The sequence below is a fragment of the Saimiri boliviensis genome, chromosome 5 (genome assembly GCF_048565385.1).
Source record: "Saimiri boliviensis isolate mSaiBol1 chromosome 5, mSaiBol1.pri, whole genome shotgun sequence".
Taxonomy (NCBI): Eukaryota; Metazoa; Chordata; class Mammalia; order Primates; family Cebidae; genus Saimiri; species Saimiri boliviensis.
In genome coordinates this window covers 1,902,751-1,916,132 of record NC_133453.1, presented here as the reverse complement: position 1 = coordinate 1,916,132, position 13,382 = coordinate 1,902,751, and the positions used below count along the sequence as shown (strand labels likewise).

The window sequence follows — 13,382 nt, the reverse complement described above, 5'->3', positions numbered from 1 at the left end:
AGATTTCAGATGTAATGGCAGAACACAATACAGCAGGGTCCCACCCCCAAACCTCTGGGCCACAAACCTCTGCAGCCTGTTAGGAATCTGGCCACGGAGCAGGAGGTGAGCAGTCGGTGAGCAAGCAAACTAGCAAATTCGGTATTTACAGCTGATTCCCCTCACTCGAATTACTGCCTCAGCTGCGCCTGCTGTCAGATCAGCGAGGCATGAGACTCTCATAGGAGCACAAACCCTACTGTGAACTGGGCATGCCAGGGATCTAGGCTGCGAGCTCCTGATGAGAATCTAACACCTGATTCTCTGTCACTGACTCCCATCACCCCCAGATGGGACCAACTAGTTGCAGCAAAACAAGCTCAGGCCTCCCACTGATTTTATATCATGGTGAGTTGTAGTTCATTATATGTAACAATGTAACAGAAAGAGAAACAAAGTACCCAATAAACACAATGCACTTGAATCATCCCAAAACCATCCCTACCACCCCTGCCACATACAGTCTGTGGAAAAACTGTCCTCCACGAAACCAGTCCCTGATGCCAAAAAGGTTAGGGACCACTGCAATAGAGCAGTTAAAAGAGATGATGGAGGTATTTTAAAGCAGTTTTGAAAAACAGAGTATATCATTTAAGTGAATTTACAAAAACACACACACATATAGACATCTAGTTCAAAACATTAACAGAGTTTTAAAAAAACAAAGAGGGAAGTTCCAGCTTCAGCTCCTTCGCTGGAAGCTGTAACTTCCATCCTTCCAATACGGAAAAGCTGAAAAAACTGGAAATCAATGGCCTTTCCTGAATAATAGCAACAACGAATTGAGTGCTTTTGTAGCTTATAAAAAGTGGAAGAGGCCGGGTGCAGTGGCTCTCGCCTGAAATCCCAGCACTTTGGGAGGCCAGGGCAGGCAGATCACTTGAGGCTAGGAGTTTGTGACCAGCCTGGCCACATGGCAAAACCTCCCTACTAAAAATACATTTAGCTGGCCGTGGTGGCACGCACTTGTAATATCGGCTACTTGGGAGGCTGAGACCTGAGAACTGCTGGAACTCAGGAGGCAGAGGCTGCAGTGAGCCAAGGTCGTGCCACTGCAGCCTGGGCAATCGGCAAGAGAACGAGACTCTGTCTCAAAGAAACAAAAAAGAAAAGTGGAAGGAACGGCAGCCATGCCCCAGTGACCGCGGAGGAAGCGAGACGCCTGCGCTGTCGGGACCTGCACCCCGTGGAGCAGCGGTACCACCGCAAAGGGAACCCCGGTGGCTTCTAAAAGCGTGCTGGAAACCACAGCAACCACTGAACACACGTTTTAAAGTACAATCAGGGTGAAAAGAAAAAAGAGAATCACGTAAAATGCTAAGTGAAATTCAGAGAAGGCAGAAAAAGAGGCGGGGAGAAACAACGAACAGCCAACAGAGAGCAGGGAAAAGCAACGGCCAAAAGGAACCTGAGGGTCTCAACACTCGCTTCTAGCGCGAACGGCCCAAGCACAGCAAGTGAAAGACAGAGACTGTCAGAGCAGACTAAAGACACAAGAACCCCAACTACTACTTACTGCCTGCAAGAAAACCAAAGACTCCGGTTAGAAGAGGAAGAAAGATACACCATACCTACATGAATCGAAAGCTGGAGTGCCTATGTTAAATTCAGACACAGCTGACTTCAGACAAGAATAAATATCAGGGAAAAAGAGGGGCAATGAAAAGGGGCCAATTCTTCATGAAGACAATAACCTAAGATAATGAACTACGTACCTAACAACAGTACCTCAAAAGACAGGAAGCAAAAACTAATACAACTCAAGGGAGAAACAGACAAGTCCAGTACTGCTGGAAATTTAAACCCAACTCTTTCAGTAACCGACAGAGCCAGCAGACAGAAAACAGTAAGGATACCGATGATTCCAATACCGCTATCAATCAGCTCGATCTGACATTTACACAACACTCCAGCAGCTGCAGAATCTACATTCTTCTCTAGCTCAACTGGAACATTAGTTGAGATAGAAAACAATGGCCATAAAAAAACCTTAATAAATGTAAAAGGAGAGAAATTATATACAGTGTATTCTGAGACCACAGGAGAATGAAACTAGAAATCAACAACAGAAAGATACCTAGAAAATCCCTTACTACCTGGAGATTAAACAACACACTTCTAAATAACATGTGGTTCAAAGAAAAAGTCTCAAAATAATTTCTGAAACATTTTGAATGAAAATAAAAATACAACGTATCCAAACTTGTGTGATGCAGCAAAGGCAGTGCCGAGAGGGAACCTGACAGCCCTGGATGCATACGCCATCATTCTTCTGTTCTCCAGCGCTTCCTTCCAAGACCCCCACTAACATCAAAATCTGAGAATGCTCCAGTCCCTTACATACAAGGATATAGTATTTGCATATGAACTATGCACACCCCATACACTTTACACCAAGCTTTTCCAACCCGCGGCCACATACAGCCCAGGGCAGCTTTGAATGCAGCCCAACATAAATATATAAACTTTCTTAAAACATTATGAGATTTTTCTGCTTTTTTTTTTTTTTCCCTAAACTCATAAGCTATTGTGTTAGTGTATTTTATGTGTGGTCCAAGAGAATTCTTCTTCTTCCAGTGTGGCCCAGGGAAGCCAAAAGATTGCACACCCCTGCTTTAAAACATCTCTAGTTTATTTATAATACCTAATATAACATATTAGGTATCATCAAAACAAAAACCTGATTCTTTGAAAAAGTTAATAAATATGAAGGGAAAATTCACACAGAGCAAATAAATAACCGATAAAAATATAAATTGAAGTTTAGCATTTACAAATGCAGAGTAAAACAATTACTTGCTTTGGTGTTAGAATCGCAAGTTTTTGCTTTTTCTTTAATTATACGAGGGAAATTCAGAGGACCAGGTACAAGCATGAATACTGGTGCGCATATTCTGGAGAATGATTTTCAAAAACCCACTTTTATGCCTTAAGTAACCTGAAATTGAACAAAAAGGGGTACAGCATGCTCTTTACTGTGTTATGAATATGAAGAAACTAAAATAACCCAAAAGGTCTATTTTAAAGAAATGGTAAACAATTATTCTGTGTTCGAGAGGTCAAAACTTTTTCTGTAAACAGCCAGATGGTAAATACCAGGCTTTGGGAGCTACATGCAGTTTCCATCACATTATCTTTCTTTTCTCCTTCCAATCCTTTAAAAACGTAAAGATCATTCTTAGGGGCTGAAGGATCTGGCCCAGGAGCCAGTTTGCCAAGCCGGTTTGCACCTCCATCAATGCTAAGTGCAGCATATACGGGGAGCCATCAAAAATTAAATTTTAAAGTGTTTTACAAAACAGGAACATGCCCAATATATTAAAAGTAGGATATAAAAATACATGTAAGATGTATTTAGAGATATACACACACACACTATTTAAAGACTGGAAGAACCTGCATTAAACTGTGAATCCTGGCACTGTGGGGGCAGAAGCGCAGGTGATTTGATTCTACACCTTTGTTCCCGACCTTCTCTCCAAGACGGTAGCCTCTGGCCCCACCCACCATGTCTTGCCTCAGTCATTTCGGTCCCCCCACCCCTCACCCCTTCACTTCCCTTCTTACCCACACTGTTCTCATGCTTAGTCTGTGCTCAGTTCTCTTGCCCCTCTTCCACAAAACCTCGGTCTTGTTAAAATCCCAGGCTCTGCCCAAGGTGGAAAACCGTATTTCCTGGGTTTGGATTTGCCTCCACTGCCTGAAGTTTTCCTGCCAGCAGCATGGTTCCCTCACACAACACACAGCCAGCCTAGGCTGCTGTCTCTGGCAGGGACTCCTTGCAAGGCTGGCCCTTGGTTGGCTTCTGGAAACTCAGTTTCTAAGAAGTGCCCTATGCTGATGAGGCTGGGCAGCAAACTCAGCCCTGCCAGGGTACGACAGGAGTTACAGAGAACACCCGCCTGCTTTCTGGGAGTCTGGAACCTGAGCAGCTGCGAAGCAGAGGATTCCCAAGCAACCAGCCCCTGTCAAAATTACGGGCATTCCAGGAGAAATACTGCCTGTATGTACTGTATTTTACGCTGTCAGAGAATGTGGCTCGATCACTGAGTGTCCCTGCGTCCCTCACAGGAGGAAGAGGGCTTGGGAAGCCCGTGCATGGATTTCTTCAGAGCCCAGCATGTCTTTTTTTGTGCTGATCTGTATATCCATCCTCATTCACTACAATACATCTTACTCTGAACAGAGGAGACAGGCAGCTGCCACAGAGGGCAGCCCCCAAGGCTCAATCCACTGCACCCTGCAGGGATCCACTCAAGACAGCAGCACAAATATTCAGAGATAGTTACAGGTTATAGCAACAAACCTCCTAGGAAGGCTGAGAGATCTGCATTAGTTTCAGCTGAAGTTTTGGCTGAAGGCCGCCAGTCCTCACCTTAGAGCACGAAGACTAAGGTGAAGATGAAGGATAACAGAGCTTCCCCAGCTAAGTCTGTTTACCCGCATTCCTCTATCTCCACTCTAACGATTGGTTTACTCATGTCAACTTGTGCCAGATAACTCTCTCAAGAGGAAGTTCACAGTGTTCGTTCTAAGTCCCCAAATCAAACCTTTTATCATTGATAAAACCACTCTTTCAACCATGTTAATTATCCACTAACGTGTTGACTTAAAACCTGCCATTAAGTCTATACTGAATAAATGTGAAGAACACCTAGTAAAGAGCCAATAGCTGCAACAGCCCTGAGAGCAGCTGACAACCTCCGCAGCCCACTCGTTCACTAGACTCTGTGTAAATGTGTTTTATTCATCCATCACAAAGTCAGTTTACAAGACAAACCCCCACAAGTAGTAATTAACGTCTCAAATAGTGAACCCCCGTGGATCAACGCCACAGCACACAGGCTCAGCTCCACTGAGCCGCCGGCAGAGGGGAGAAGGCTGTGGGGCAGATATGGGAAGAAAGGAAGCTGCAAAAATGAGTTCGGTCTCCTGACTCGCCACAGAAGCGAGGACTCAGGGACTCTGTGGCAGCTAGTCTCTTCGCCCCTTACTTTATATGAAAAACATCTGTGGCGACCGACTCAAGACTACGAACACTGCATGGTGACATGGTGGCTGCCCCTGTCCCACACAGGGACGCATTCCCTGGGAGGACAGTTGGGGCTGTTTTCCACCTGGCCCTCAATCTCCTCTCTACCCTTCCTCCAAGGTGCTCTGTGCCCAGAGGCTGGCCCCTTGCATCCGAGGGGCTCCAATGCCTCTGCCTTCAAGTGCAGTTGGGAGGAGGAACCATCCAAGGCGGAACGACTGTTCTGCTGCTTCCCTGCACGTGGGTTCCCCAGCTCCCTTGGGCTCCATGTGATGCTGGACAGCCTCTTCCACAGCCACAGCAGCAGCCCTGGACTCCCAAAACCCAGTGCCCCCACCTCAGCTGCCAGTTTCCCCCTGCGGATGGCCTGGGTGTCTCACCACCCTGTTGCTTCCCTCAACCCTGCCCTGCTCTTCATGAATGGCTACTTTTCTAAACTATCTACTGCTCTCTGGTCAAATGTGCCATCTATTTCCTACCAGGAACCTGACAGCTGCAGCTAAAACTGAATTTTGAGAAAATGGACACGTGGCAAATTCACAGTGATGCCGATCGGGAGCGCACGACAGCACCTTCCGGTGGCTTTCTGATGAAATCCAAGTGGCCTGTATGGTGTGGCAGGTTCCCCGGTTTAGTCACGCGCAGCATGGTGCTGCAGTCAACGACAGGTCACACACACACGTGGTCCTACGGGATTACAATGGAGCTGAAAACGTCCTATGGCAGCAGCTGCCACAGCGCCGTAGCTCCACGCATGACTCCCGCGTTTGCGGTGATGCGGCATGAACAAACCGACTGCACTGCCCGTCGTGAGAGTCAGCACACAAGACTGTGCACAGGACAGAAGACAATGTTACCGTCAATGCCGTGTTACTGCTTTGCTGATTTGACTGTGAATTTTAGAGTACACATCTTACTTATTTTAAAAAGTTGACTGTAAAACAGCCTCAGGCAGGTCCTTCAGGAGGCATCCAGAAGAAGGCATCACCATCACAAGACGTGACAGCTCCATGCACGTCCCTGCCTGTGAAGGCCCTCCAGGGACACACATGTGAAAGTGGAAGACGGTGACACGGATGCTCCTGAACCCGAGGCCACTGTGTTTGTATCTTAATTAACAACGACAAAGGAAGTTTAAAAAGTAAAAATAAATTTCAAAAATCAGAAAATACTTCTAGAATAAGGATATAAAAAAAAAATGTAAGTTTATAAAGTAAGAAAGTTTTAGTAAGCTAAGGTTAATTTCTTACTGAAGAAAACGTTTTATGTAAGTGTAGTGTAGCCTAATTGTACATTTTTTCAAGTCAATTGTAGGGTACAGTAATGTCCCAGACCTTCACGTTCACCTTCCACTCACCCACCCACCCAGTCACTCCCTCCTCACCCACACACCCACTCACTCACTCACCACTCACTCACCCACTCACTTATTCCTCACCCATCCACCCACTCACCACTCACTCCTCACCCACCCGCTCACCCACTCACCACTCACCCACTCACCACTCACCCACCCACCCACTCACTCCTCACCCACACACCCACGCACCACCCACTCCTCACCCACACACCCACGCACCCACCCACTCACCACTCACTCCTCACCCACCCACTCACCCACTCACCCACTCACCCACCCACCCACTCACTCCTCACCCACACACCCACGCACCACCCACTCCTCACCCACACACCCACGCACCCACCCACTCACCACTCACTCCTCACCCACCCACCACTCACCCACTCACCCACTCACTCCTCACCCACACACCCACGCACCACCCACTCCTCACCCACACACCCACGCACCACCCACTCCTCACCCACACACCCACGCACCCACCCACTCACCACTCACTCCTCACCCACCCACTCACCCACTCACCACTCACCCACTCACCCACCCACCCACTCACTCCTCACCCACACACCCACGCACCCACCCACTCCTCACCCACACACCCACGCACCCACCCACTCACCCACTCCCTCCTCACCCACACACCCACTCACTCACTCCTCACCCACTCACCCACCCACTCCTCACCCAGAGCAACTTCCAGCCCCACCAGCTCCACTCATGGTACATGCCCTAGACAGGTGGACCACTTTTTTAACACTTAGATACACAAGTCCTTACCACTGTGTTACAACTGCGGACGGTGCTCAGCCCTGTGCCGTGCTGAACGCGTTTGTAGCCTAGGAGCAACAGGCGCCACCGTCCAGCCTAGCTGTGCAGGTTAGAGCCTCTACGCTTCTGTAAATACACACTGTCAGGTGTTCACGGCAATGACATCACCTAATGACACCTTTTCTGGAACACGTCCCTGTCACTAAACAATGCAGAACTACAATACACAGCAGTGCTAAGCCCCGAGGCGCTCTGCCCTGCAAGGCTGGTGGGCACCTCACTCAGAGGTCAGCTCTCGCACCAAGGGGCGCAGCACCCTGGGAATCTGGGTTTTTACGCATGCACAGAAAAAACATGGACAGCATCTTAATCACACGTGTCTTTAGGAGGTGGGTTCAACTTCACTGCAGATTTCCATAATGCGTGAATTATTAAAGATAATTAATGTACATTATTCCTGAAATCAGAAAAAACTACTTAAAAAGTTTAAAAAAAAAAAGCAAAAAGCTTAGGATTAAAGAAAATATTAATAGAGAAATGTAAGAACGCCATGAATCTGCAGAGTATACTAATACACCATAAACAGTATCGTAACAGTCCCTAAAACTTCAGCGTTTCTGATACACGCTGCTCTGAGCCTTTCAAATGATTCCCACGTTTAATCCCCACAGCAGTTCTACGAGGTGGCTTTTATTCTCTCCCTCCTTTACAACAAGGAGACAGAGGCTCAGGGAGGTTAGGTCCTTGCCCTGGGGCACAGCAACAGGTGACTGTCGTAGTCCCTCTGAAGGGGTTCCTCTGACCTGGTTATGAAAGGATGAGTCCTTGGTATTACAATCATCACTTTCTTCTTAGAAATATACATTCATTTTCCACGCTCGGTCTCCATCACCTGCGCATCCCTGTCCTAAAGTTAAAATTACTCAGAATGAACCAACGTCTGACGGCCCCTGCCACACTTCGCAGCAAAGCACAAACTGACTTTGCAATAAAAATGGCTGCACAGGGATGGTCAGCTGACTTTAATGACTTGAAGAAACTTCTACATTCAGACATCTCAGAGGACGGCTTTCATTTCTGGTCGGTCACCCCATCAGTCAGCAAACTGACAGGCCTCAGGTTGAAACGTGCCGTCCATTTGGAGTAGGCACTGTAACCTTTGGCCACTGTCCCCAGGATGCAGAATATTTATTCAGAGGCCAAAAGCAGTGCTTTGTGCTTCAGTTATCTCCTAGTAACAGCTCAGAAAGACAAGGAAGGCCAGCGCGGTGGCTCACACCTGTAATCCCAGCACTTTGGGAGGCCAAGGTGGGTGGATCACCTGAGTTCGGGAGTTCGAGACCAGCCTGGTCAACACGGCAAAATCCCGTCTCTACTAAAAATACCAAAAATTAGCCAGGCACGGTGGCGGGCGACTGTAGTCCCAGCTACTCGGGAGGCTCAGGCAGGAGAATGGCTTGAACCCAGCAGGCAGAGGTTGCAGTGAGCTGAGATCGCACCACTGCACTCCAGCCTGGGCCATAAGAGCAAAACTCCATCTCAAAAACAAAACAATAAAAAGAAAGACAAGGAAAGTGAGGGTTTTTTTTTAACTTTCTAATGGAAGATTTGCTAGATTCCTTTAAAAAGATTTTCTAGAAAGCCAATCATTTCAGTAAGCTACTTTTAGAATAATACCATTTTATACGGTAGTGAATATATGAAATATAACAGATGAAATTTGTATTTGTTTTTTCCTTCAATACATATAGCCTAGCACTCTGATTCACTGCCACCATCTCACATATGAAGGCACAGGAAGATAAAGTGACTTGTCCCAAGTCACACAGCCAGCTAAGGGCTGACATGACCCTTCCCGTCTCCTCAGTCTGACGTGAGGACTCCACACTGTGCCTACCTCACTCACCCTTCAGTAACCATTCCGCTAACTAGAAAACTGATTTTGCAAATATGATTTTAACAGTGTGGCAGGAATTAACAAACTAAGTAGAATGACTCGGTTTTTTTAAATGTAAATCTATTTTTTGCTTATTATTGCTTTACCAGAAACATCAAAAAGAAGTAGACTTCTTTTGAGAGACAAGGTCTCTGTCGCCCAGGCTGGAGTAGAGTAGCATGATCACAGCTCACTGCAGCCTCAACCTCCTGGGTTCAAGTGAGCCTCCTACCTTAGCCTCCCAAGTAGCTGGGAGTACAGGCATGCGCCACTATACCCAGATAATTTTTACACTTTTTGTAGAGATGGGGTCTCACTCTATTGCCGAGGCTGGTCTCGAACTCCTGGGCTCCAGCAATCCTCCCGTTTGAGCTTCTCAAAGTGCTGGGGTTACAGGCATGAACCCCACCTGGCCAAAAGTAAACTTATTACACATTCTGTTCACATTTTGATCAGTAAACTTTTAGTGACATGTGCAGTGAGCCAGCTGTTCTTCTGGTCATCCTATGAGACTACCGTACCCTCAGTTCCTATCAGGTCAAGAAAGAAGGGTCAGTCCTGCCCACACAGTAAGCACCAATAGCCCAGGGACGCCATCATCACAGAACCAAGAACAGAGCTGCCATCTGCAGGCACCAACTGCCTGACTGACTTCCAAACATTGAGGAGAGGGCCAGTCGAGTGCCCAGGCCATCCTTATGCCTCCTGGCCCTCGAGAGGCAAGGTGTGGGTATGGGCTGTGCACAGTATCCTGGGCAGAGGCAGGAAGCAGCACAGGGCAGGCTCAGGCCAAGGGCTCAAGATTCAACACAGAACGCAGATCCCAAAAGAGCTACTCATGCTTCCCGCATTTAAGCAAGTCAAAGACCCTCAAATTACTCGAATCTTGATTTATACATAATCAGAATTATGATACAACAGCACTTTTCACTACAAAATCATCTCTGAATTTTGTAGAATTTATAGCCCTAAAAGAAATCGAAGTCCCTCACTCCAGACCCATCTCCTGAGTGCACGCTGGATGTGAAGCCCATACCAGGCACTGGGTGTCACAGTGACGGGAGGCAGCAGGAGCAGGTGGGGGAGGAGAGACCAGAGCAGCCAATGAGATGAGATCCCCCAGAGGGGCAGCTAGCGCCAGCCGGGACAGAAGAGGCACAGCTGGGCATCACCGGTGGGAAGGCCAGCGTACAGAGGCCACTTGGGGGATGTCTGTTGGGTGTGCAGGGGCAAGGTCTGGGCTAGGACCTACAGTGGTATCCACGCTACCCACAGCTGTGTGACTAGATATGTCCTCATGAAATCGAATTCGACGGATGAGACCCTGCCAGGGTCACTGTGCCTGCCAGAGCCCGGCAGCAGGAGGAAGGAACAGCAAAGCGGAGCCCGGCCCCAGACAGCAGCTAAATCCTCTTATCTGACACTGTATCCTCTGAGGGAGGGTGGGGGCATGCAACCAGGAGAAGGCGTGGGGCAGAGGGGCAGCAATGCTGCTTCCGGGGCCAGGGGTCTGCTGCGTCGGGAACTGCAAGGGCGCCTTTTGGCGGGAGCAGTTTCACTAGAGTGATGCAGATGAAGGCAGCTTTTTTTTTTCAACTTACTGAATCTGTACAGTTTTCGTTTTTCATTCAGTAGATATCAAAGAATCCACACAATAGCTGAATGGATGTAAGTCACTTCTCTGCTTCAAACCCCCAAAGAGCATCTCATCAGAAAAAATCCCACCAAAGGCGCCGTGACCTCCCGTGTTCCGCCGTGGCCTCCCTCCTAGTCCTGCAGCCCCGCCCCCCAGGCGCTGCGGCCACACTGGCCTGGCTGCTGGGCGCACCTTCCCCCCAGGCTCCTGCCTCAGAGCCTCTGCGCCTGCTGAGCCCCTGCCCCGCCGCTCACCCCGCAGCCCACAGAATCCAGCCCTGGCCTCACTCAGGCCTTGTCCCGAGAGACCCTTTGTCAGCCCTGGCTACTCACCACCCTGTTACAAAGGATTACTTCTCTCCCTGGCCTTTGCGACCTGACAGTTTCATCTATTTGTTTACTCTGTCCCCCACCCCGATTAAAATACATTTTCAAAGACATCGAGAACTTTATCTGACACTATGTCCCTTAAATCTGGAAGAGTGACACACACAGTGGAAGCAAAATATCTGTTAAACAATGGCACTCAATACATTAATTATCAGACCAGAGGATTCAAGAGCTGTTTAGAAGGAAAAGCTGCATCTGAGTATTGGTCGGTGCTGCTAAGCTGAACACCTAGGCTGAAACTCAATGATCTCAAAACGCCCTCCGTTTCCCCCGTCGTGCAAGCAGAGCCCGCCCGCGAGCAGCCCCGCCCGGTGCACTCACCGCAATCGCAGGTGGTGTAAAGTCAGATCGTCCTGCTCCAGCCATGGCCCTTTCTCGAACTTAACGTATTCAATGTCCTCTATCACCTAAGACAGGGAAAAGTCCAATTTAAACACAGAACCCCATTTTAGACATTTAAAGGAAATAACTTTTTTTTGAGACAGTCTGGCTCTATCATCCAGGCGGGAAAGCAGTGGCACAATCACAGCATACTGCAGCCTCAACCTCCAGGGCTCAAGCAATCCTCCCACCACAGCCTCCCGAGCGGCTGGGACTACAGGCACACGCCACCACACCTGGCTAATGTTTGTATTTTCAGTGGAGACAGGGTCTCGCCATGCTGCCCAGGCTGTTCTCAAACTCCTGGGCTCAGGCAATCCTACTGCCTCAGCCTCCCAAGGTGCTGGGATTACAGACATAAGCCACCATGCTGGGCCAAGAAGTAACATTTTAATACATTATAAGCTACAAATATTTGGCAGGAAGAATCACACCATGACAGTCACGATGAAAGAGAAGCTGGCCAACCTGTAATGAAATGGGGGGCTGCATGTCGCATCTCAATACAGCCTTGCCTGGCTAACACTAGGGGATCAGGAAGTAGTGCAGACACGCCCTGAGGCTGGGGAAAAAGACAGGTGAGGACAGTCAAGACTACAGGAGAAAAGACTTCAGGACAGGACAGGCCACTCCTTTCTCCCCAGGTTCAATCTAAAAGGCAAAACCTAGCCCCTCAAAATGACCAAAGAATGAGACATAAATCCATTTCTCAGAGAGACCTAATGAACTAGGTGCCCAACCCCAAGGCTGACCGTCTACAGTCTGACCTTCCAGAGGAGCCACCTTTCCATACACATTCTCTCCTCAAAACAGGCCAAACTCAGGAATCCTCTTCAGTTTTGAGAATGTGAGCAGATTCAGAAATGAACTCAAGTTAACAGTGTTAGAGACAAACGTACTACTCTTCTTCTAAGATACATGCCACCTAATATTCTCTCAAAAGTATAAAAATACTCTAAAAACAGAAACATAAGGCCAAGGAGAAATGAAATGTAATGTAATCACTCCAAGTAGAATAAACCAGGGTCTCAAAAGAACTCCTACAACTGGTGGTAGGAGAGGCTGGGCGAGAATGCAGGCCTTGCATCTGCAAGAAGAATGCTACTGTGTATGCAGAAAAGCTCAGTAACCCCCCCTCATCCTCCAGTGCTGAGAGGCAACTGAAGCGTGCTTCCACACGAGCCGCCAACTCTGCAAAGCTGCTGTCACACGGCACCACTCACACTTCAAGACCAGATCCTAAAACCCGTATTTTCTTCTAGAATTGTTACACCTTGTTTTTAGTAATTCATGCTTAATATATAAAATATAAAATATAAAATAAAAAACTTGTTTTCTAACAAACGGATGCTCAATTGCCTCGGTACCATTAGAAAAAACTTTACTTCATTTCTGTGATTATCCTTTAAGGAACTAACTTTGTGCCAAACTGAAGACATTCACACACAGCTGCACACACATTTCTGGACTCTTGTTTTGTTCCATTAAGCTCTTTATTAATTCTTGCATTAACACCATAATGCTCTCCTTATGATAATCCTAGAGTTTGTTTTTGTATGTGAGAGGGCAAATGTTCTTTCGTTATTCTTCTTCAGATGTTTTAATGTTTTTCTGGCTATTATTCATAAAGTTCTCTGAAAACTACACCAAGATTTACTAGGCTTTCATAAAATACACTAATTTAGGGAAAACTGTTATCTTTACATGTAAATCTTTCCCATTAACTAATCCAACTTTCAGTCTTCCATCTCTTTAATAAAAATGTTGGAGCAGATGACCCAAGATTCTTTGATGTCTATAATTTTCAGAACATGGAAACTGAATCACTTAAAAGA

At 47.4% G+C, this 13,382-nt stretch overlaps 1 protein-coding gene across 5 annotated transcripts in view; it reads right to left on the bottom strand.

Annotated features, from left to right (window-relative positions):
* NDUFA10 (NADH:ubiquinone oxidoreductase subunit A10) overlaps nucleotides 1–13,382 on the bottom strand; it is a 69,003-nt gene that overhangs the window by 39,776 nt on the left and 15,845 nt on the right. For all 5 annotated transcript variants that reach the window (XM_074398754.1, XM_074398755.1, XM_074398752.1 and 2 more), the window contains exon 8: nucleotides 11,488–11,573. In XM_074398754.1, coding sequence (XP_074254855.1) covers nucleotides 11,488–11,573 — 86 coding nt within the window. The remainder of the gene's footprint in view (nucleotides 1–11,487; nucleotides 11,574–13,382) is intronic.